Genomic DNA, 26,998 nt, shown 5'->3' with positions numbered 1-26,998 from the left:
TGTTTGTGAAGTCTACAACGCTCAATCTGTAATTCTGTTAAATGCTTCAGCTGTGAGTGTCTGGTGATGAATGTAGAACTGGATTTTTTTTAGTTTCCATAATTTTGCAGCTCTGGTTTATGCAGCCAGTAATAAATGTCTTCACTCTTTCAGTATATTGAATGAGGCTCCTCGGAAAAGAATTTCTGTTGAACGTAGAATTATAGGACCTGGGGTACTAAATCAACTCTCTAGCCCAGTGGTAGATTCTGAACATCGGAGAAGTCTTTTACAACTGTGTCTCTGATATGAATTAGAAACAGACTTATCCTGGTTCTTTCCAACGCGAATGCGGGTCCAGTTTCTAAACCAAATTGGGGTTTCTTTGGGATAAAGAGTTGAGGGTGATGCTTCAATAATGTTTATTTTCTAATCTCAGATTAAATCAGCATTTCTTTCTGAGTAAAAATTTAAGTACCCCACTTGTTCACGTTTGGTGATTGCTGCATTGCATGAAATGAAAAAGTAGTTATGAATGTGCCTATCAAGACTACAAAACAGTAGTTATAGTCTTTAGGATTTAGTAAGAGACCTGTTGTGACAGGTATTTATGTAGTTTTTTAATCTCCTTGAAATAGGGAGGACTAGGATCCGTAAGGTTAACTTTTGTGATGGACCCTCATTGCGATATAATATGAATTTATATTGCGTTAAAAGTGAACAGCTTGATGTTGTAGGAGATACTATGATAAAGTATGATTTGGGTTAGTTTCATTTAGCAGAAACTTATTGATTGTTAAAGGATTAGGCGTGTTTACTGTATTACTGCGAAATTATAATTCTGTTTCATAACATCATCCATTCTTTACCATTTGTAAGATATCCCAGTTGGTGGTAATATTTACTCGTATTTCACAATATGGACCTGTAAATTTTTACAAGGTAGCTGGCGAGTGAGGTGATGAATCTTTTCCGGTGGAGAGGGCCATTATTATGATTCTAAAGGTTCTCCAGCATTGCCCAGTGACGATGTTTCTTTGAATGTTCGTGCTAGTTTTTATATTGAATACTGTTACTTTGTCGTCTGATGACCCTGCTGTGAAGCAAGTGTGAATAAAGACTGTTAAATCTTAGTTATTGTTGCTGCTGGAACATTTGAATTGCCTGTAATGTCTTTACTGCTGCTCAGGTCAGTGATATTGATGGTTCTGCATATGTTAGACTTATGAATGACTTGAATAAAGGCTTCTCATTATTAATGGAACTTTAATTTATATTATCCCCATCTGTTAGTTGAAGTTTGTAAGTGGGTAATGAGACACGTTTTCTTAGACGTGTTTCAGCTGTCTCTAATGTTAATGTTAATAAAGCACGTTGTGACTTATAAATTTCCATAAATTCAGTTTCATTTGTGTGGCAGAAACTTCAAGAATCATTAACTGAACTTGTTTATGTACAATATTTAGTGGTCCTAATAATTCCTTGGCCCATAGTTATTATTTTACAACGAAATAAACAGTCCCATGAGTATTGGCCATCATGCTATACGTGTTGTAGTTTATAATTTGCCTCATAATTTTAATAATGGAATTAAGAAGGCCTGAGAACTCCATCTGGGAGTGATTGAGCAGGAGAGAGGTGGAGAATTTAGGATAATAAATTAAGAGACTATGCCGTGCAGAAGTATGGTTCATGCTAGGGGTAGTTCATATTTCATTGGCTCTAATCACTATACTTGTTCCGAGTTGTTAAAGGGTTTTTACGGATTCCTCTGTAGAAGTCCTGTATAAAGTCTGCTGCTTTCAGCCCACATGAATTTTATTGCCAGTATATTTGAGTTATCATTTGATCTGAGATCATCTCCTATATTATGCTTCTTAGGGTGATTAATAGTTTTTAAGGATCGTGTTGGTCCGTATATATGAGACAGGAGATCAGCGCATGCCCTATGACCCTACAGAGGCGCAGGAGGACTTTAATATGTGATTTTATTATTTTGAAGAACATTCTGAGTAGATGAGCTGTCTTCATGACGTTAGTCCAAATGTACAACTATCCAGCTGTGACTTCTGTAGATATGCATTGAATTAACTTGGTTAAATTTAATGTGATTAGGATTTCACATTGTTTGAGGTTAAATGAAAGTCCTGCAAGGCGTTATGGTACCTTAATTAAAAAAAAAAACTGTTTCTTTCGGTAACCCCGATGTGATCGTAGATTTATTGATAGTTACTCTCTTATTGCCGAGTCCTTGACCCACTTATTTAAGGAGGATATTCGCATCGTTCAAGGATAAAGAATGACATAAAGCATTTATTACAGTAAAACACTAGTTAGGTTTTCCAATACTAGTTTCCTTGAGTTTAACAAGATTTTTTGCATAACAGGTGATGCTTCAGGTTATTACCTAGTTAGAATTTGTCGACAGAAAATAGCAAATAGATTTTACCAAATTTCTTTCTGTTCACAAAGTTGCGGTATTTTGGCCCATATGACATGTCATATAGTGTCATTAACAGAAAGGCTTTTGCCTTTGCTAATTCTTGTAGTCCTTTTAAACTGTATTTGGTGGAAAGGAGTCACAGACCTAATAGACCTCAAATAATTGTCAGAATTTTCTACTGCTGGTCACATATCTGCCAAAGGAACAAAAATGGTTCCAAGTTTTACAGGATTTTTATGTTAAGCTGTCATAAAACCCCGGGGACACAAATTCCTGAGATGTTTGCTAGTATTGCACCAGCCCTGGTATTTTTGCTATGTCCCTGGTTAGGTTAGGTTGGGTTAGGTTAGGTTAGATTAATTTGTATTTGGGTGTGGGAAACACAATGAGATTATTTTTAAGGAAATTCTGTTGTTAGTTTTCTAGGTATGGCGTCCCGCTTTTATCAGGAAAAGGTCCCGGTACTCGGTTACATCTCGGGAAAATGCCCCTGGGACCAAAACATCCTAGAACTTAGTCTGTCATTAAATTCTGATGGTGATGCTTTTATAGATAAAGTGACAAATGCTACACTGGAATTTAATCAAACTTTTGTGAGGACTGATGTGGATTGTCACAAAGAACAAACACAGGAACTTACTTTTACAAAGATTTCAGTGGGGTTCAAAAGGGCCGTATAATGTAAAGGTTACCATTTGGTAAATGGAACTATTTACAGTGCGTGAGGTCGTACAAGGTATTCACATATGTCACCTCACTCAACTCGGGTTCATTTGTTGAATACATTTTCAGGTATAGTTAGAGTTCTCTGTGCATTTTTTTGAAATTTTTAGCTCTTCGTAATTGAGTCTCAAATGAGCTCAATAAGTTCAAGATTCAGTGGAGTATTTTTCAGTATATTGGATTTTAGTGATGCAGCCATTTAAGTGGATATAGGTATGGTTTCATTGTTCTACTTCTCACAGATAATTTAGATCAAGTAATAATAAAAGCTCAGATGATATATAGCCGGAAACCTTTGGTTTCTAACACTGTTCTTGATCTTCATTATGAAGTTCTTAAAGTTAAAATGAAGGACGGCTCTAAAAGTGAAAAACTTTATTTTTTATTGTACTACATTCACCCTATCCCATCCCTGTCCATGAATCAGACATTCACCAACATCTGTGAAGGTGTCATATCCTTCTATCTCTTGACAAGGGGAATTTTCTGAAATGGACAGGAAGGTCTTTGAAAAAATGCATTAGAAATAAGGCGATATATTTCAGTTACATTTTCAAAACAAATTCTCTTGTCCTGTGAGTGTCATCCATGGCTCTCATCATGTAAACATTATTTGCAGTACATCAACTTTCATGAAAAAGATTGTATTTCTTTGGGAGGTGGGAGGAACGCTTTTTATCTCTCCGCGAGGTATTATGGGTCTCCCGAAGTTGTGAAGTTATACATGACAGTCGAAAGAAGATCAGATCGCTGGTGCTGCCATCTACCTCCAGACTTTGGCATACAGACTAACAACTTCAAGATATTAAGGTAGGAGTTTGCAAATACAGATTTCGAAGCAATTCATGATCATCGGTTTAATGGACGGATGTAGGCATGAACAGATTCTTATTCAGCTTAATGTAAACAGCATACAAACGATGAATTTTGAAAGAAATGAGTCTATTCTTTTTTTTATCGACATGGTAACCAGAAAGGTATCAGATGGTGTCCTCAGAGATCTCAGGTAGAAAGGCTGACTCTCTCTTCCAGTTTGTTTGCACTTTTGGTCAATAACATTGTGTTAACCACGGAAATGATTTATCTGAATGGACAAAACTTCAGCCAGTTTATGCAAAACCGTTTTGTCGTCGGTGGAATTGTTTTTGTGTCTGTAAACGAAAGAAAATAAATTAACGAAAAAGAAATATAAGGACAAAAAAGTAAATAAAATTTAACTCTTTAAAAAATAAATGAGGAAAAATGGTAGGTAATGAAACAAAATCAGGAACTCAAGGCAAAAAAAAGGGTAATTTATGAAAATTAGGAGATTATTAAATATAAAATAAAAAATGGTAGACAATGGAACAAAATCAGGAACTCAAGGCAAAAAAGGGTAATTTATGAAAATTAGGAGATTATTAAATATAAAACGAAAAATGATAGACAATGGAACAAAATCAGGAACTCAGGCAAAAAAGGGATAATTTATGAAAATTAGGGATTATTAAATATAAAACGAAAAATGATAGAGAATGGAACAAAATCAGGAACTCAAGGTAAAAAAAAGTGTAATTCATGAAAATTAGGAGATTATTAAATATAAAACGAAAAATTGTAGACAATGAAACAAAATCAGGAACTCAAGGCAAAAAAAAGGGTAATATATGAAAATTAGGAGATTATTAAATATAAAACGAAAAATGGTAGAAAATGGAACAAAATCAGGAACTCAAGGCAAAAAAAAAAAAAAGGGATAATTTATGAATCTTAGGAGATTATTAAATATAAAACGAAATAAAATGGATTAAAATATGTCCAGATAGACACGAATGTATTTGATAAAAATTATAAAAAAATCACAAATTCAGACGTTCCTTTTTCCCAAGTGTTGATGATCTCAAACTTGTTGATTAGGTGTCGTGGTGCATCTTTGAGCAGAACTGGTGATGTTAATAAGAAAATGTAAGAAAATGAGACCGAATTATTATTTATTTTTTCTTGCGTTAGCTGCACATTTAGCCTCGCCTGCAGAAGAAGGCTTTTCCCAATGAAAGAGTAAATAAACAAGTAAAAAATGCGCCGAAGTTTCTTCGGTGCAATCGAGTTTTCTGTACAGTCGCTACAGCGTATAATCAAGGCCACCGAAAATAGATCTATCTTTCGGTGGTCACGGTAAAATGCTGTATGAGCCACGACCCATGAAACTTTAACCACGGCCCGGTGATGGCCTGTCCTATAACGTTGCCAGAAGCACGATTATGGCTAATTTTAACCTTAAATAAAATTAAAAACTACTGAGGCTAGAGGGCTGCAATCTGGTATGTTTGATGATTGGAGGGTGGATGATCAACATACCAATTTGCAGCCCTGTAGCCTTAGTAGTTTTTAAGATCTGAGGGCGGACAGAAAAACTGCGGACAGAAAAAATTGCGGATGGACAGACAAAGCCGGCACAATAGTTTTCTTTTACAGAAAGCTAAAAAGTAAAGAATAGAACGATTTTCCGTGGAAAATATGCACTAGAGTTATGTTTAAAAGTGTATTCCAGTACTTTTAAGACAGTAGGTCATTAGAAATGGCAGGCATGGAAAACGTTCCATTTCGAGGTAAATAACAGAACAAACCGAGAGGTACAACTTAGAATAAGTCCAGGGAAATCAATAGGGCATTAAATCGTCCCAAGATGCTAATTGCGAGAGTACAGAAATGAAGTGCTATATATTTCAATGACGCTGTTATTAGTGTGATTGGGGTTCCCTATGGTTCCGGATAATTAGAGGCAATCTGGTTCCTAATTTTAAATCTCTTTCATCTTCTCTACCCCCCGCGGAGGACTTTGCTTTTTTTTTTTTTTTTCTATGTATTTCCAATACGGTCATGATCTTCTGTTTTACGAGTTGCTGCGATGTCATTATGATGTTTCTTCTTTTGTGCATAGTTTGTCATCAACCAATTGTTTTGTGTTTCATTTCAGTTCACTTAAAATGGTAAATCTTCACCAAGCTTTAGATACGATACATCTAAAGTTATTTATTGACATTTGATAGCTCATAAATTAGAGACGTGTCCAGTACCAGTAAATAACTCAAGACTTTTGGAAATAAATAGTTTCTGTGCTAAAACTGTCGAGGGCAAAATGTTGGAATGAATTATTAGTAAAAAATGGAAAATACTTGAGAGCGAGACGGGAGCAGAAGGAAGCAGAAATTAATGATGCCACAGTAATTAGAAAAAGGGGAAAAAAGCAGAACGATGGAGTGCCGGAAAGGAAAGGGAGATGCGCCAGGGTATGGATATAGAAGGAAGAAGAAGAAACAGGAAAACACTAAAAAAAAAAAGTGATGAAAATAGGGATTCCTAGACAAGACCATTCACCAGACGAAGAAGGACATACGAATGGGAAAGCTGTAACTAGTGAAATGCCTACGTTGAACTGAAGGACCGAAGCTCAAAACCAAGTGAAGAGAAACATCACTAAACCTAAGAGAAGCATCACTAAATGAGACAGAACCATGCATTGCCCCCTCACCTCTCTTTGGCCTCGGTTCTTCAAGAGTTAACTGAGTTAATGTGGCGCCTTTGGAAAGGTTGGACGACACTCCGGTCCCGCGGCCCTGCTGTGCCAGTGTTGCTTCTTCTAGGCTGCTCCAGCTGAGGGGAAGGACGCGATCCGACGGCGAAGGGCCTCCCACCACTAGGGGAAACGACCGCAGGATCTGTTGCAAGTTTCTGTTGCTATCCGACCGCTGGAAGGAAAAACAAAAAAAAGAAGCAGATCAGATTTTTGGCTGTTATTGCGTGAGTTTATTCTTTTATGTCGGTTTTTCAGTTCGTTTATTGAAATACCGAAGAGCAACAGGCGAGGAAATTAATTAACACCAAGAGACTTTGGTATCACTGGTGCTTTCTATTTTTTCGTCAGTAATATCTTCTCTCTCTCTCTCTCTCTCTCTCTCTCTCTCTCTCTCTCTCTCTCTCTCTCTCTCTCTCTCTCTCTCTCTCTCTCCCTCATATATGATTGAACACATAAATGTACAATATATATATATATATATATATATATATATATATATATATATATATATATATATATATATATATATATATATATATATATATATATATATATATAAACACATATATATATACACACACAACACACACACATATATATATAGTGTGTGTGTGTGTTCAACATAACTCTGAAACGCATGAGCAGTTTCAACCAAACTTGGTATACTGTACATATGACTTACTATCTGGAAAAGAATAATGTGGGCGTAAGACATCACTAGCGCTAAAGGGCACCAAAAAGGGTTGGGGGTGGGAAGGGCTTCCCTAAAACACGGCTGGTTCTGCCCGTAGGCTTAGTAACTAAATAAACTTTACGGGTTTATCACACCTTATTTAAGTATAGATATGACTTACTATCTGGGCGTAAGACATCACTGGCACCAAAGTGGGTGGGGTTGGGAAAGGGGTGACATGTAAAAATAACCGAAAACGACAGATATTAGTGTCTAATCCATAGTTTTCGAGGTCGCGGAGAGGAATAGTGACACTCCCAAAGCCCTTTATGTCCAAGTTCAACCCCGACAGGAAAGGGGTGAGAAGGGGTGAAATATAAGATGTCAAAAATGTTTGGCAATGTAGTTAGAAAGGGAGACAGTGAAACAGTTTTCATCCCACAGATGCCACTCATTCCGACGGATCTCCCTTTTAACTTTAAGCGATTGCAATTTCCAGTGAGACTTGCGTTCTTGATCACGATCAGCAGGGCACAGGGATAGTCTGTTAAGCATTTTGGAGTGGGTTTGAGATCGTCATGTTTTTCCCATGGACAACTTCATGCTGCTTGCTTAAGGGTGGGTTCACCCAAGAATTTATTTGTGCTTGCCCCTGATGGTGAAACTAAAAATGTTTACAGTCAAGTTTTGTGTTAAAGTAGTATTATAGTGCATTTGTGAAAGATTTTACTTTATAATTTGTATACTGTATTTATATTTTTAAAAACCTAAATAAAAATTCTTTGATATTACGCCACAGACATATTTGATTCCTTTTCCTGTCTAATAGAAGGTTGGGATAAATAAATATCCGGGTGTGTTCTGCGTTTTGGATGTGTTTTGTGCTTTGGGTGTATTCTACGGTCTGGGTGTGTTCTACGCTTTGAGTTTTTAACGTGAAACGCCGGGTACGTCAGCTAATATAATATATATATATATATATATATATATATATATATATATATATATATATATATATATATATATATATATATATATATATATAGTAAGCGTAACAGCAAAGTGTGAGGCAGAGGAATGGTTTGTTAGAGCTTGAGCTTGAAAAATACATTTTTTATATATATATATATATATATATATATAAAATATATTTTCAGCAATATATATATATATATATATATATGTGTAGAATCTACTAGTTACTTTTTACCAGATACATATGTAATTGTAATAGCCACAATGCCCTCTTAATTTTCTCGAATTCTTCGCGGTTTTTTTGGATGCGCTTGTCACTACAAAGCCTTAAGATCGAAGTTCAAGAAATATGAAGAAATTATGATGTGCGGTAGCGGGAAATGAAACCGGGTTCGCTAATCAGAATGAGGTAGCATTGTCGACCTGACCTGCTGTAGATAATCTTACATAGCTTAAAGAAATAATACTTAAGCTTTTCATGAGAAAACATTTTGGACTGCAGTTAAAGCTACCATTTCAACTAAAGCTTTTCAAGCAGCGATCAGGTATTTTACTTATTCTTGAGATATACCGTCTCAAGTGCCATGGTTGTCATTGTAAATGGTTAAACCATGAGATTTCTCTCTCTCTCTCTCTCTCTCTCTCTCTCTCTCTCTCTCTCTCTCTCTCTCTCTCTCTCTCTCTCTCTATAATATATATATATATATATATATATATATATATATATATATATATATATATATATATATATATATATATATATATATACATATATATAATTATATATATACATATATATATATAATTGTATATATACATATACTGTGTATGAGTATACATATATGTGTGCGTGTGTGTTTGTGTGTGTATCTGTCTGCCACTGTGTGTGTTTGTGTACACTCGCATAAACACGGACCATTGCGTGAACCTCATCGTAGAGAGAATACTAACACTGCGGCCAATCTTATACAAACCTCCTTCCTTAGGCCTCATGACCTATTACGAGAGAATGGCAGGAGGAACATTATCCTCTCGCTATAGCCACATAACTTTTTCCTGTAATGTCTTCGAGCCTCTTTTAACCCATTAGCTGTGGCTCTTTATACGACATCACAGGTATGGCAACAGCGCGCAAAGCCTTAGTGACAAAGTATGATGATTTCCAAAAGTGTGATAGTTTTCAGAAAGTATGATAATTTACAAAAGTACGGTAATTTTCAAAAGTAAGACGGCGATTTAAGTGTTTGTGCAGTAACCCCAAAACTATGTGGTAGAAAGACTCTTCGTGGATGTTTGAATTTTTGCTTAAAAAAAAAAAAGTTGCTTCAATGAGCTCGAAAAACAAGGAGTCAGTGGACGAAATACTATGATTCTCGTTAAAATTGCTTGATTTTCAATTTAAGCGCTCCAGCACAAATTGATTTTGATATTACTAATGCAAATTGTGAATTATAGGATAACTAGTAGGCCCAGTTACACCCGTTATTACTTGAAGCTTTGGCAAATTAACGAACATTTATTTTAATAAGCTTGAAAACATGTGATAATTGAGCGTAGGCCGAAAAGCATAAACTGGTGTTTCATATTGAACCAAGCAAGTTGATAAGAATTTGATTTCTTTAATAAGTAGCGTTTATTAATTTAAGTAATGAAAAGAAAATAGCATTAATAATTTATTTACATACTCTAAAGAAATCTAGTTTCACAGTTCTTGAGCTTAAGAAGTATTATTAGTCTGATGATAACTGAGCCAATGATGTCCCTGCTCGTTGAACACAAACTTTGTTTTTTTATATTTTGTTATGTAAAACAAACGAACAAAAAATTTATTCAAAATTAATTTATTTATTACAGGATTAATTTTTTTTATTTTAAGTGAAATGAATTAGTTATGCCTGTAATCCCCTCGTTCAATTAAGCTAAAACATGAATTATAGGAGAGGGAAAATCCAGTAAAATGAACAGATTCTATGCTGACCGAAACTTTTGAGAGCATAAATGTTCCGTAATCGAAATCTAAATATGAGACAACAGGCACAGTTCACATAAATGATACAGTTTTTGACAGAGCAAATCCCATTTTCTGTTAAAGTAAAAAAAAAAAAACAGAAAACGTTGGAATTGTAATGGCAGTATGTTTAGAGTTAGACCGATATTTTAAAGTAGCTGAACCGTCAAATTTTGTGTTTCACTGTGCATGAAAAACCTTAAACAGAAAGATACTTCTTTCTTATTTCTATTTTGATGTTAACGTTATTTGCTGGGTGTCAACGTTGACCACGATGAGGCGGAGCAGAGAAACCTAGTTAAATCGAGAGAAAATTGCTCTCTTTTTTTCGCTCTTCCTAATTTGAGTTTTTGAATAATGCCCTTTTCTCTCCTCGTGTTCTCTCAGGTGGTCAGACGTTTCAAAATGTAAATCTGAAAGGGGAAAAGGTTTCCTGTGAAAATTCTGAACGTCGGCGCACGGCCTACTTAAAGTGTAGCTGGATCAGCGTCGCTTCTCGTCTGAGATCATGTCACGTAGTTGCGAAGAAAATAGTAGTAGTAGCGTTGAGACTGGTTTTATCCGGATAGCATCTTTTACTGATGACACCATTCATCAAGAAGCTATTAATTTGATTTTGATAGTTTTAAGAGTACATTGCAAGGTCTTTTTCCAGGTCTTTATTCTGGACTTTTGTAGCTGCAGTAATAAAAAGAAACGGTTACATTTTTACCGCCAAAATTTACGTTTCATTATAATTAAGTCTAAAGCAGTTTAAAAACTTTTGTGGCTGCATTAATAAAAAGAAACGGTTACCTTATACCGCCACAATTTACGTTTCCATATTATTAAGTCTACAGCAGTGTGAAATGAAACGGCTGCGGTCATTGGGAACACTGTTGTGCGATTCGTGTGCGTTTTCTTTTTGATAAAGGTTTTCTTACCATCACGTCCCATTGGTTTATTCATAGGTTTACTTCGTCCTTGCTAAAAGGCTTCAGTGGAGAACCATTTAATCCACAATTCAGCCCTGTATATCAGGTCGTCTCTCCTCCTTTTTGCAATTGATACGTTCTTTCCGGCTGTCCTTTCGCGCGCGTCATTCTCTCTCGCCAATATTTCGATGTGTCCCCTGCTAAGAAGCATCAAAATTCATACCGTGGGTGAGCTCGACCGCAGCAAATCGAGTTAGATTCAGCTGCAGTCTGTGTTCGAGTGACAGCATGTGAACCCGATGCCGTGGGAGAAAAGGCACACACACACACACACACACACACACACACACACACACACACACACACACACACCCCGATGGCTCTGCTTTTCTTCTTCCCTGTAATGTGGGCCAAGAAATTTTGGGTCTTTCCTGCTGTGCCGTCTTTTGTGGCGTTGCCGCGACCAGCGAACGGTGTGATTCCCATGCCTGAAGCGATTACGTTTGAATACGCTGCGTGCTCAGTTAGGTCATTACAAGTAGGGCTGTGCTGTTGCACGTACAGTAGAGAGGATTGAGCCGTTTCGAGAAATTGTGGCATTTAGGCTCCGCTGGCTTCTTTGTTCCTTACCGGAAGTATTTGGCGTCTTTGCAACGGTCGGTCAATATATATATATATATATATATATATATATATATATATATATATATATATATATATATATATATATATATATATATATATTTATTCTTATTCTAGATTCTCAAAATCAAGTCGAAGTTGAGAATGATGTTTACTGAATTACAGATAGCGGAACTGATAAACAACAGATAAAAATGAGAGACCAGAAACACCTTTCCAAGGAAATATTTTGATGAAACATATTTTTACAGATGTTTGGCTTCCCATCCTAAAACAGACCCGCTTTCTTTCCCTCAATCATCGATCTTTTTCTTCCTTGTTGGGCTACAATATTTTTTTCATTTTTTTCTGCAACATGGTAGTGAAACGTATAAGAGTTTTTCATATTAGTTTCAAGTACTAACGTCAATTCTGCGTCTTGAATGGAACACTTCATGTGTTTGAATCTAATCGTCGTTATTGTTACAAAGGGCTGTAGGACTTCCTTATAATTTCTTCAGATTATATAACTCCTTACGATATTACCGTTATATCCCTAAAATTAATCAGTGACTATGGCCAAGCAACAGTTATTTCGTTATTGTAAATGTCATTGAGGCATTGTTTATATTTTACTGTGGTTGATATTGTTATTCCGTGGTGTCTCTCCGAAGGTCGGGAGCACCTTCAAAAGTAATTGCTTTTGTTTTTCAAAATTTTCTTGCTCAAAAGCTATTATTAATATCAAACTAATTATTTTTCAGAGATCTTGTCGACTGACGAAAGATGTACCGGCGTCGTGGGTGACATGTTCGGAAAAAGGTCAGAAATCAGCAGTAGGCAGTTCTACAGTAGATTGTTGTATGTGAAAGGATGGTTTTATGATTGATAGCATTGAGTCATGTAGTAGCATCAGTTTTTCATATTTCCTCCTCTGTGGGTGTTTTTTTTTTTATTTTATAAGATTTTCATGTGAAAGTTATAACTACTGAAAAGATTTTTACAGTCTGTGAAGAAGACATTGAAGCAGGCAGGTTATCTTGCCCACCCGTTGACCAAATCCATTTAAAATATTTCCCCCATGAAACTTTTTCTTTTCTCCTTTCTTTTTATTTCTTTTCTTTTCTTTCACAAGATCCTTGGATCTGACTGTAGGGAATCTGAATTAGATTTATGTTATTTGGACCTGTCCCCCACTGGCTGTCGGCCTAAGAAACGGGAGATCAGCGCTTGCCCTATTAGTCTACAGAGGCCCAGGACTTTAGTTTTAACTTTTAACTTAATTAACTTGAGTACCAGAGTGCCTAGCATCTTTACAGTAACACTTTCCTATTGCTATTTTGTAAATCATTCTCCTTCTGTGTTCAGCGTTATTTGCTCCGGAAATCAGAAAAATAATAAGGGCGCGAAAGTGGAGCAGCACCTTGTCCGAATTGTGAAAGTGCTCTATATAACTCTTGACTCTCTTTTCCTTTTTTATTTCAAAGGGCCGGATTGACAGCGCTGTCCCTTATCTATTTAACCCCATCTCATGTCTCGGATATTATGGGATTTTCGATTTTACAGAGAATTTTTTGCTTCCTTCTCTCTCTCTCTCTCTCTCTCTCTCTCTCTCTCTCTCTCTCTCTCTCTCTCTCTCTCTCTCTCTCTCTCTCAGTAGACACAGCTTTTCAGTGTCACGCTGCTCTCTGTTGATTGACCTGTGAAGCAAGCTAGGTTAATCCACCCTGGAACAGTTACGTGATAAATACTTGACGTGGTCCTTCTCGGAATATGGCAAATTGTTGCCGAATTTCCACTGTTGCAACAACGCGCTCTGTTGCTCTTGTGTTCAGACGTGTGAGGAGGCGGGGACATAATTTTGCAGTTAGTTCCTTTTCATTTGAACATATCCTTTCAATACAACCCTGGAATTTTGTTATTCAGGCCAGTAATCTGTTATGATGAACGATTATTTTAACAGCTATAGTGGGGAGGTTGGGACAGAATTTTAAAGGCCTAATGTAGCAGTCAATTTCTTTTCACTGGGACAAATTCATTCACTACAACCTGGGAATTATGACGATAATAATCGCTATGATGGTGAACGATTATTATAAGATGTAGTTACAACAACGAGGATGATGAACGCATTGTTTATTTCATCCCTTTAAAACGATTTATTTTATTTATATTTTAACAAATGCAGTGTTTCTATACAAGCAGTTTGGCATTTGACGCTTGATATTTGGAAGCAACGTTCCAAAGAGACAGTTTTCATCAGTGATTTTAGTGTCTGGTGACTGAACGTTTCTGATTAAATCTTGAAGCGGTGACTGACTGTTGATAATAGAGATTTTTATCGTTATTGCCTTTGGTTGTCTTTACTTTTTGCGTGACCCTAGTTGCCATAATTTCTCTTAATATGCGCCTTATGCAATATATTCTTTCAGGAATATATATATATATATATATATATATATATATATATATATATATATATATATTATAGTATATATATAATATATATATATATATTAGTTTAGAGTTTGATTTCGTTAATTTTACTGAATAATTCAGCACTGTTCATTATCAGCAACTTCACGCACATTAACTATGATGAAAAAAATAAACGATACTAGAATGAAGATATCTCCAACAGCAAACATTTTCTTAGAGAAGGGGAAGAGCGTAACTGTTTTATTAAAAGGAAAACTTCCCCACTCATTAAACTAATGAGAAGAAACGTGCGTTTTTATACAAGTTACAAAGAAGTTACGAAAACTTAACATTTCGTTTGTCCAGTAGTATTAAAATTAGAAATATGAAATGATATACCCCTACATTCATAAAAGAGAATATTTGTAGTTAGTCGACAAATCCATACATTTATAAAAGAGGATATTCGTAGTCAGTCCAATAGTATTATAATTTGAGGTATATTTACAAAAAATACCAACGTCAATGAAAGAGAATATTTGAACTCACCCAAGAGAAACTGGGGTGATTCCAAAGTAACAGTCAGGTAACAGAAAGAGCACGCTTTGATTTTGCAAGGGTAAGCGTAAGTGTTACCATGTTATTTTTAGAAAAATAAAACTATCAGCATCACGTCCTCAGCACGTTACGGCGCCTTTTTTGAAATTACTGCGTTAAAAAACTGATATCTTCTTTCGAGGGATGGAAAGCGGGGGTGGGTGGTAATTTTCGCAAATTAAGCGCAGATAAAAGAAGACCGACATTTGACCTCTTTTGTCTCGTCGCATTTTCAAAGCATTAAGCTTTTCGGTTTATGGTGATCATTTGATATTCTGTTAATGAGGTGAGATTTTTTTAAAAGTTGACCTGGAGGTCATTGCCCTTCCTGGCGCTTCTTTATTTCTCGTTTGTTTATGTGTATGTGTTTTTATATTGAACGAGATCTGTACCAAATAGTGCCATCAGTGCACCTCACGCAGTGCACTGTAGGCATTACTTAAGGTTCTTTGTAGTGTCCCTTCGGGCCCTAGCTGCATCCCTTGTCATTCCTTTTGCTGTACCTCCCTTTCCTAACTGTTGTTTCATGGTGCAACTGCGACGTTTTCCTCCTGTTGCACATTTAAAACCTTTTTACTGTCAGTTTTCCTTTCACCGCTGAATGACCTCATAGGTCCGAGCGCTCGGCCTTTGGCCTAAATTGTATATTCCATTTCGCATTCGATTTTGCATTTTATGTGACAGTCTAGGATCTGGAAATCACATACCATTACCAGGAAAAGATTTGTCATAAATAAATGAGAGAGAGAGAAAGAGAGACCCAACAAGGAAATAGGAAAGAAGAATGGGGTCATTTTTCGAATCTGCTGAATTTCTTGTTCAAGCTGTAGCCCAGACTAAACTATGTTTAGTATTTTATTTCATCGGGCTGGACACATTTAGTGATTGATTTTCAATGGCGTAAAGGGAGAACTTGAGATAGACAGTGATGCTTTTATTTTTATTGTCTTTTAGACATTCTTTGTTAGGTCTGTAGCCAATGATTAATAGTTTCTTTACTGACTACCTGCAGTAGTTCTGGATCGTTTGACATCTGCATAAAACTCTCTGGTTCGATGAATATCTCTTCCCTGCGAAGGTGAAGGATCACCTCCCCTGTTTTCTGTTGCTCAGAAATTCTTTCTTCTCAGCATCATTGTGGAAAGTGATCTCCTCGTTTTATGCCATATGGGTAAAAATCGACAATAACGAAAATTAAACGACTGGCCTCGTGTAAAAATGGAAAACTCTTTCTTAACATACTCTTTGAAACTAAAAATCGTTTCCAACATATTCTGTGAGACAAAAAAATCTTTCCTAATATATTCTTTGAGACAAAAATCTTTCCTAACATATTCTTTGAGACAAAAATCTTTCCTAACATATTCTTTGAGATAGAAAATCTTTCGTAACATATTCTTTGAGACAAAAATATTTCCTAAAATATTCTTTGAGACAAAAATCTTTCCTAACATATTCTTTGGGACAAAAATCTTTCCTAAAATATTCTCTGAGACAAAAATCTTTCCTAACATATTCTTTGAGGCAAAAAATTTCATAACACATTCTTTGAGACAAAAAATCTTTCGTAACATATTCTTTGAGACAAAAATCTTTCCTGACATATTCTTTGAGACAAAAATCTTTCCTAACATATTCTTTGAGACAAAAATATTTCCTAACAAATTCTTTGAGACAAAAATCTTTCCTAATATATTTTTAAGACAAAAAATCTTTCCTAGCTTATGCTGTGAGACAAAAAAATCTTTCTTAACTTATTCTTTAAGACAAAAACCTTTCCTAACATATTCTTTGAGACAAAAATCTTTCCTAACATACTCTTAGAGGCAAAAAATCTTTCCTAACATATTCTTTGAGACAAAAAATATTTCCTAACATATTCTGTGAGACAAAAAATCTTTCCTAACATATTCTTCGAGACTAAAAATCTTTCCTAACATATTCTTTGAGACAAAACTCTTTCTTAACATATTCTTTGAGACAAAAACTCTTTCCTAACATATTCTTTGAGACAAAAAAATCTTTCCTAACATATTCTTTGAGACAAAAATCTTTCTTAACATATTATTTAAGATAAAAAAATCTTTCCTAACACATTCTTTGTTGCAAAAATCTTTCCTAACATATTCTTTGAGACGAAAATCTTTCCTAACATATCCATCGAAACTTGAAAGTTCAAGTTGCAGCATTAACAATTCTTTGAAACTGTAAGATTCAAGTTGCAGCATTAACAGTAAGCCTCAGCCAGCGTATAAACAGCAAACCTTAACAGCATCCTAGGAAAAATGGTAACCTCTGAATTAACCCAGACTTTCCTTTCCTGTGACAGGAAATCTCATTGAAGGATTCATGTGGATTCTCAGTTCCCGCAGAAGAGGGATTATAGGAAGATAGAACATCCTCGCCCTTGCTTTCTTAACAGAGTAACATTGGAAGGCCTTATCCCTTTGCCGAAGTGAGAATCGTAAACTTTTCCATGGAAAAGTAGCTGTAGTGAATGAATGAATGAATAAGGGAAGGAAGGATTAGTTAACATGAAATGAACGAGAAACATGGAAGTGGATGCATGATAAATCTTCCTTGTTCTCGATATTTTGTCTTGGTTCAAGTTATTTTGCTGTTGTCATCAGTGTTTTTGGAGTCCAAGAACCTGGTTGATGCAACATAATTGTTGTGGGCTTGTTCCATATGAATGGGGTTCATCTTCTGAATAATAATAATAATAATAATAATAATAATAATAATAATAATAATAATAATAATAATAATAAAGCTAAGAAATTCACATTCTCGCGAAAAACAGTTTGTGTAATAAAAATCCACAATTATCTAGTAAAAAGTGTACTACAGTGTAAAACAAAAGCAGAGACTTTCGAACTCCTGAACGGTGTTCTTCATCAGTGTTTACGTGTTTTTAACGTAAACACTGGTGAAGAAAACCGTTCAGGTGTTCGAAAGTCTTTGCTTTTGTCTTTTACACAGTAATACACTTTACTATATAAGTGTGGGTGCTTATTAAATAATAATAATAATAATAATAATAATACCTACTTAGAGATAAAAGAGCAACAGCTTATGACACTCACCCTATCATAGAAGATCTGAGGGAACCGCTCTGGGTTGGAGCTGCCGAATTCGAGCTCCTGCGGGAAGGAGAGATGAGGGTCCGGGTTGTAGGTCATGGGGGAGACGTCGCCGGGGGCATCCTCCTGTGAGATCTGATAGGGCAGGTGATCCTCGTAGGCGGGGTAAGGGGATGGGTGCACGCCCACCACGACCACCAGAGACACCACCACCAGCAGGAACCATGTTAGGGAGCCGCTGCCTTGCCGTCCTCGGAATACCATACCTTCTGTGACGACGAAAAGAATGATTTCTTTAGGAAAAGGGGTTTTTCAGGAAAAGAGGGTTTTCAGGAAAAAAAAAGGAAAAAAAAGAGTTTTTCAGGAATAGAGGTTATTTCAGGAAAAGAGGTTTTTCAGGAAAAAGAGGTTTTCAGGAAAAGAGGTTTTTCGGAAAAAGAGGTTTTACGGGAAAAGAGTTTTTTCAGGAAAAAATTTTTCAGGAAAAGAGGGTTTTCAGGAAAATGTTTTTATTAGGAAAGGAGTTTTTTTAAGAAAAGAGGTCTTTTAAAAAAGGTTTTAAAGAAAAGTTTTTTAATTAGGAAAAGAGGTTTTTCAGATGGAGAGGTTTTCAGGAAAGGAGGTTTTTCTGGAAAAGAGGTTTTTCAGGAAAAGAGGTTTTTCAGGTAAAGAGGTTATCAGGAAAGGAGTTTTTTTTTTTTAGGAAAAGAGGGTTTTCAGGAAAAAGAGTTTTTCAGGAAAAGAGGTTTTTCAGGAGAAGTTATTTTTTTAGGAAAGAGGTTTTTCAGGAAAATTTTTTTTAAAGAAAAGATGTTTTTAAGAAAAGTTTTTTATGAAAAGTTTTTTTTCAGGTAAAGAGGTTTTCAGGAAAATATTTTTTCTAAGAAAAGAGGTTTTCCAGGTAAAGAGGTTTTCAGGGAAAGAATTTTTCCAAGAAAAGAGGTTTTTAGGACAATGTTTCTTTTAATGAGAAGAGGTATTAAAGGAAAAGGTTGTTCAGTAAAAGAAGTTTTTCAGGAAAAGAGTTTTTTAGGAAAATTTCTCTCTCTCTCTCTCTCTCTCTCTCTCTCTCTCTCTCTCTCTCTCTCTCTCTCTCTCTCTCTCTCTCTCTCTTTCTGTGTGTGTGTGTGTCTTTCTCTCTCGGACGATCATATATAATGACGCGATAATATAATTATGTAGTTAGACATAGACAGCAAATAAAATGCCCAACTGTGAAAATTTCACTTTCGCAATTAACAAGAATAACGCATTGCATAAGATGATTATCTTTCCCTTTTCATGTCGCAATAAGGATAAAGCAAATCATGTCAAATTGAATGATATGAACGAGGGAGCGAATTTATGAAGAAATGAAACGGAGAGGGATAAACGTGTGGGGAAAAGGTCACCGGCAGTAAACACTGCAGCGAAAGGCGTAGGTGTGAAGCCAAGACAAAGAGCCAAGGCTTGGGAAGAGATGCATTAAGGGCGTCCCCACCGCCCTCCCTCCCCCTCATCATAAAAAAAGGTGCGAGTGCGGGTGCACTAACGCCCAGAAGCACCTCGCAAAGCAAAGCAACCGACCGCGAAGGCATCAAGGCACGACGAGTGGCCCTTCAGGAGCGTCACCGGAGGAGGAGGAGAAGAGGCGAGTTGTAACCGAAGATATTTTTCATGTATAAACTGGCCCGACCCTCTCACAGCAGCGGTCAAGTGCGAGAGAGATGAATAGGGAGAAAGAGCCAAAGTCTGCTGAGCACTTGAAGAAACGACAAACAATGGACAGTGTTAAAGGGGAACAATTAACTGAATGAGTTACCTCGTTGTGTTCATTGTTCCAGTCCTGAACTATTGTCCCCGCCAGGGGCGGCGTGAAGCAAACAAAATGGGCCATTAAAACCTAGGGTTTGAGGATCTACTCTCTCCTTCTCTTAAACCATATTATTTATGGATTCGCCGCAGCACAACTACTGCTGTGCCACTCCTCCTCATCCTCACGCTTCGTGGTTTCAGGTTCCTGACGCGTACGAATGATGTACGAAGCAAAGAAGAGTGAAATAGGATGAGGGAAAATTGAAAAAGAATGAAAGAGAGGGAAGAGGTTGCAAAAGAAGGCTGAAGGGTAAGAACTTTACAAGAAAGGGAAAAACCCAGTACAGTAGTTTCTAAATCAGCTGGTGCTTTTTTTCCCCTTTTCTGATTGTTTTTATATATATATATATATATATATATATATATATATATATATATATATATATATTTATATATATATATATATATATATATATATATATATATATATATATATATATATATATATATATTATACTTAATTTTCATTGGGTATAATAATCCCTTTTATCATTTCCCCAGACATCAGGTTACATTTTAATTATAGCTATCAAATGCTGAATATATATACATAAATATATTTATATATATATATATATATATATATATATATATATATATATATATATGTGTGTGTGTGTGTGTGTGTGTGTGTGTGTGTGTGTGTGTGTGTGTGTGTGTGTAATTCCTTTGTTAACTTAAGCAGAAGATGAAGTACCTGGTTGTAAAAAGACTGTGGTGGGACTCTTAAAACTTTCTCCTAGGGGAAAAAGAATTCAAGTTGAGAGAGAGAGAGAGAGAGAGAGAGAGAGAGAGAGAGAGAAGAGAAAATATGTATACACACATATATATGTGTGTGTGTGCGCGCGCGTGCGCGCTTATTTGCTGGTGTGGGAGGCTTGGTTACACGAAGCACGGTTTTCGCAGGAGCCGGTTGTTGTGGCACGGAAGCGTGGTAGCACCCAAGGAAAATTGAAGGGAAATAATATGTGCCCTTTGGTAGGACAGAATAAAGACAGTTAACAGTTACGTTGCGAGGGTAATACTGGTTCAAGCAGAAGGAACTGTAAAATAATGAAGCAATCAGTCAGAGATGAGAGGAGGGACGCCTTACTCTGTTCTTATGATCATTTTGTTTTACCTTTTAAAGATTGCACATCGCCGTTGCTATCGCTGATTTTCTCCTGTTCTGTTGAGTTTGCTTTTGACATGGAATTAATAACCATACAAAACAATTTCCTACATAATCGTGATATGTATCGTCACTTCAGTGCAAATATTACTTAATCTATATGCATAAAGGTGCGTTGGTAGTATATGCATTTTTTTTTTTGTCTCAAGGTGGAAAGGATAACTGTAAACAAACACACACACACACCCACCACACTCACTCACTTACATACACACACACCCACACATATACTTTATATATATATATATATATATATATATATATATATATATATATATATATATATATATATATATATATATATGTGTGTGTGTGTGTGTGTGTGTGTGTGTGTGTGTGTGTGTGTGTTGTATGTTGAACGTATTTCAATGTAGGTATTTAAAAATCGACAGTTTTTAACAGTTATTAGACTTCACTTTCCATCCGTTGACTATGTTTTCTCAAAACACAACACGTTATACGCGGCTGGCGCCCACATATGCAAGGACTGAAATGAACTCCAAAGTCAAGCCGTTTGTGCTTAACACTTTGGCGGTGATGACTGTCATAGTTCGGAGTGACAAATATGCATGATTGAAACATTATTATTATCAACGGCAGTGCAGCTTTTTAACGGATGGAAGACAGGCAGCAAATACGTATTTTTTTCTCGGCAGTTTTAAACTTTGCTCATCACTTGGTTTTTAGTTTTTTGTAAAAAAAAAATTGAGATTGCTTCGTCTATCCGTCCGCACTTTTTCTGTCCGCCCTCAGACCTTAAAAACTACTAAGGTTAGGGGGCTGCAAATTGTATGTTGATCATCCACTCTCCAGTTATTAAACATATCAAATTTCAGCCCTCTAGACTAAGTAGTTTTTATTGTATTTAAGGCTAAAGTTAGCCATAATCGTGTCTGGCAACGATATAAGACAAGCCACCACCGGGCCGTGGTTTAAGTTTCATGGTCCGCGGCTCGTACAGCAGTATACCGAGACCACCGAAAGATAGATGTTTTCGGTGGCCTTGATTATACGCTGTACAGAAAATTCGACTGCGCCGAAGAAACTTCCGCGCATTTTTTACTTGTTAATTATTATTGTTACATTGATTTTTTTATTTATTAATGTTGTATTAATAACTTTGCACCACACCACAAAAATTTCGGTTGTGAAAAATTTCATCTATTGATAGTTTCCTACCCTAAGTATAACTTAGCTTACGGAGCTTCAAATCTCTGTCCTTATTCATAGACAAAAAGTTAGAAATAAATTGTATAGTTTCCAAGGAAGCAGAAGATCGGTCGCGTAACTCTCTGTCGGAAGTCCGGAAAAAGAAACTTTGTTTATTTACTGCTTTGAAGGACGCAGCCATATAAGTAGATTGCAAAGACTTAGCGAGGTGACCGAGTACGATCTAAAAAATGAGGTGATCCAGTCTTTTGCAATTTTATACTGAGAATGAATATACAACCAGAATCGATTTACAAGGTCATAATCAGGTCGAGCCAAAATAGCAGCTGCTTGCCCTGCGGCACAAAGGCGTAATTGTTCCTCCTAATTACCGACATTTCTTCAATTTCCGAGGTCGAGGAATAATATTCTCCTTCAGGAGCCGTAAATCACCTGCCACAGGATTCTTGCGAGGCTTTTCTACGGGTGAACGGGGTCGAAGGAGAGCCTTCAGAATTCTTAAAACTACTCTATCACGTAATGCATGTTAACAAGATACAAGGCGATTTCTCTCTCTCTCTCTCTCTCTCTCTCTCTCTCTCTCTCTCTCTCTCTCTCTCTCTCTCTCTCTCTCTCTCTCTCTCTCGCAATTTCATGGGAGATAAATCTACTTCAGTTTTAGAAAATAACTCTCCTCTCTGCTCGCTTATTTATTCAAGATGATTCGTATTGGGTTTCCATGAGAGCAAATGTTCATTTTACAAGGAAAGATATTTTAATTTTCTCCTGCCATTCAAAGTCATTGTTCCATGGTACGTGATAGAATGATTTCCACTGTCTAACTTCAAAAGATTGACAGAGATTCATTAATGATTTTTCGATGATGAAGGTGGAGAATTTTGAACAGTATCGAAAATGAGCAATAAAAAAACTTCAGTTGAATAATCAGTTTGGTCAATTTTATTCTTGATGGAAAAGTATTGGGGTAAGAAATCTATAACTCCTTGAATGATATTCCACAAACTGGATGTGAATGGACAATAAGTATTCAACCATCCCCCACCATAGGGCTGTGCTGCCGTCACTGTAGGCATTACCCAAGGTTCTTTGCAGTGTCCCTTCGGCACCAAGCTGAAACCCCTTTCATTCCTTTTACCGTGCCACCATTCATATTATCTTCCTTCCATCTTACTGTCCACACTCTCCTAACAATTGTGTTATAGTGCAACTGCGAGGTTTTCCCTCGAAAACCTTATTTAGTCTCAATTTCTCTCAGCTCTGAATGACCTCATAGGCTCCAGCGCCTTGCCTTTGGCCTAAATTTTATATTCCAATTCCAATAATTGTTCACAAGCCGACGCAAGGGCGAGAACACAGGATCAATAAATATTTCACTGGCACCCGAACGAAAGAAATTCGAGACTGATTGCGTTGCAGGATGTGTTGACACGAATCTGCTTCTTCTTCTTTCAGTTTTATCGCCCCCTTTTTTTCAGAATGCAGACTCACGAAGTATTGGACGGTATTTCCACTGAATGCCAAAATTCGTGAAAACACGCTCTCGAGTTGGTGAATGTGAATAATAAACGATGAAAAGCCTCAATAATTGACAAGGTTCTGATTGTCTTGTCTAATGCTGTTGAACTTTCAGTGGTCCTTAGATCTTCTTTTGGCGCTGTTGTAAAGTAAAGTGCTACCTGTGATGTAGATGACATATAAAGGAAATTGCGAACTCTCTCTCTCTCTCTCTCTCTCTCTCTCTCTCTCTCTCTCTCTCTCTCTCTCTCTCTCTCTCTCTCTCTCTCTCTCTCCTCAGGCTGAGCTGTCGTGTTGCTGAAAACTAATTTTACCATCACATTTGCGCTTTCTTTTCGTCTTCTGGTGTAAGTCTTAAGAGCATAATTAGTTTAATCTTTCTGCTAATGGTCTTGCAGTGTTCATACCCATATTCTAAATGCTTTTTAAACGGATTTTTACTCAGACTGACTAACTACATAAACTGTTTCTCTATTGGTTTTTTATTGTCAGAGTCAGATATCTTGAAAAACCAATCTGGGCAACTCCAGACTCTGAAAACAGTGGCAATGTAAATGATTCTGAAAATTGAGGAAAGGAGGGAGTTTCATATTGTAAGGGACTGCCTGAAGGCTCAAGTCACACAGTATATTTAGGAATATGAAGCTGGACTTGTAAGACGTGCGTGAGGAAGGGATGGCAGCATGCGATGAAGAGTTCCGGAGAGGAATGGCCAAAAAATATTCATGTCCCCTAAATCTCAAAACGTTATTCGAATATGAGTATTAGAGAGGACAGGGAGGAATAAATATTTCCCTGCCTTCATGACCTTAGAGTTCTGGACAGCTCCTGCAAAACGAAATAAAACGCCCCTGGTTGGTAAGAGGCCGATAGTCAGTGTAATCTGCCGTGTATCCCGTCTAAGGACAAGATTAAGGGGAAAAGTAAACCACAGAAGGCATCTGCATAGCAAGAGAGACGTATATAATCGTATCAATTGAGAACAAATAATTTTCTACCTGGACAAGATATTTTAACGAATTTTGAGTGTACAGTGAATTGCCTGAGTAAAGGGAATAATTTAATATAATGTAATGTAATATTATATAAATTAATGTAGTATAAGTTTAGGCAGTTTGGTATCTGTTGAGAAATAAGTGATTCTGCAGTTATTTACCTTTGTTGCATCCTACGATCAAATAAAGTATAATTATATATAATATATATATATATATATATATATATATATATATATATATATATATATATATATATATATATATATGTATATGTGTATATATATATATGTGTGTGTGTGTGTGTGTGTGTGTGTGTGTGACTTTTATAACAGATACAGTGAGTAAGTAAAGCATAAATGAGAATAAAAACCGTTATATTTCGGGGATATAGTATCTCCCCGTATGTAATCAGTTGTCCTAAATGGTCTGGTTAAACTAAGATATACTTTTCCGTTTTCCCTTTTGTTTTGAACGAACAGTTGTCCGTAAATGGATGGAGAGAGTACTCGAAATATAACGCCCTTCCGTTTTCCCTTTTGTTTTGTTTATATGGGCATTTAGATTCTTCTAAGGATAAAATACATACATACAATCATATATATAAATATATATATATATATATATATATATATATATATATATATATATATATATGTTTGTGCATATACACACACACATATAAACATATGTATGTATGTGTGTGTCCATGTGTATATATCTATCTATCTATGTAAATGTATATATATATATATATATATATATATATATATATATATATATATATATATATATATATATATATATATATATATATATATATATATATATATATATATATATATATATATATATATATATCATTCGTGTGTGTTGGATTGCAGAGGTATATGAAGTTCTGTCAGTCCAGGAACAACGAAAAGCACGACATTAAAATGAGAGGGAACCGTGAAATAACAATGTCGCTTTGGCACAGATCCTTATCAGGCGGGGATAGGGTCTCTGTAGGAAGATTTTTGCCTCGCCCTACAAGATGAGATCTGGGTAAGAGCCTTCAAACGCCACTCCTCGTCACTCTGTATCGCTGAGGTGTCCTCGCGTCAGGTCGAACTGTCTACTTCTGCATTATTTGCACTTGGAGACCATTAGGTCGTAACCCATCGGGTGATTGCTGTACGTTGACTGTGGCCGGATTTTTTTTTTTTTTTTTTTTTTTTTGCTTCTCCTGTTCTGGTTTTGCGCTTAACTTATTTTTTTGGTGTTTTGTGAATGCCCGTTGATTTCTGATGTTATGATTGATATTTTTGATTATTTTTTTTTACATTTTGAGTTACAGTAGAAGAAAATAGCATGCTGTATATATGAGTATGTGACACACACATACATACACAAATATATACATATATATGGACACATATATATATAGAAAAATGTTACGTTTACTATGATATATACATACATACACACACAATATATATATATATGTATATATATATATATATATATATATATATATATATATATATATTTATATATATATATGTATATATATCATGTATGTATGTAACTATCACAGTAAACGCCTTTACGTCAGCTTTCCGCGCATGGGTTCGACGTGAAAACATTTTTCTCGATCCTCGTGTGTCCTATATTCTGATTGCCTGAACTCTTAAATAAAAGTCAAGGCCTTCATCTGTCCCTTCTTCTCCGTGAGTTCTTGTGGAAAAAAGTTACTTGTCAGTAATTAGAACTTTGTATAGCATTTACTGCCCATTTTAGTATGCAGATTGCCCAAGGTAGTTAGGGTGTTTTGGCTGTCGCCGACGAAGCTTAGGAACCCTGAAGAAATCTCAAGAGACTCGAGCAGTTTCATTAGAAGTCAGATTTTTATCATGGCTGTCAGAAATCTGACAAAACGCGCAGCGTCCCTTAGAGACAGTTTAGTCTGTACGTCCTCTGACGGTGCTGAAGCTCTCTGGTCTTGGACACCACGGTCCTTTCTTGTCCTAATGATCGTCTGTTGATTGCTCAAGTTTGAGTAGTAATTGATTATTTGGTGTTAATCACAGTTTGATGGAAGTTAAACCACTTGACGCAAAATATTGAAGTTAATACCTCCGACCATCCAAGCTCGCTTATCAAGGCATTCATCGGCAAAGTATTGCCATTAAGCGTCCATTAATCCTGTAAAAGAGCCGTGGATGTTCAGGAAAGAAAAATCTCAAAACTAAAGCCAAACGGTGGCCGTACGTCGTTTATAATGACGCTTGTTGACAAGGATCTTATCATCCAACATTGCACCA

General features: G+C 36.1%; 1 protein-coding gene across 1 annotated transcript in view; it reads right to left on the bottom strand.

The window, feature by feature from the left end:
* Positions 1-3,505: 3,505 nt before the first annotated feature.
* Positions 3,506-26,998, bottom strand: part of LOC136828844 (uncharacterized) — a 101,914-nt gene continuing 78,421 nt past the window's right edge. Inside the window, exons 2-4 of the mRNA XM_067087116.1 lie at positions 17,994-18,259; positions 6,657-6,873; positions 3,506-4,296 (exon numbers count right to left, since the gene is read on the bottom strand). Of these exons, the coding sequence (XP_066943217.1) occupies positions 4,226-4,296; positions 6,657-6,873; positions 17,994-18,254 (549 nt within the window). The 5' untranslated portion in view covers positions 18,255-18,259 and the 3' untranslated portion in view covers positions 3,506-4,225. The remainder of the gene's footprint in view (positions 4,297-6,656; positions 6,874-17,993; positions 18,260-26,998) is intronic.

Source organism: Macrobrachium rosenbergii, chromosome 43, assembly GCF_040412425.1.
Source record: "Macrobrachium rosenbergii isolate ZJJX-2024 chromosome 43, ASM4041242v1, whole genome shotgun sequence".
Classification (NCBI taxonomy): Eukaryota; Metazoa; Arthropoda; class Malacostraca; order Decapoda; family Palaemonidae; genus Macrobrachium; species Macrobrachium rosenbergii.
This window is presented reverse-complemented; position numbering and strand designations above follow the sequence as displayed.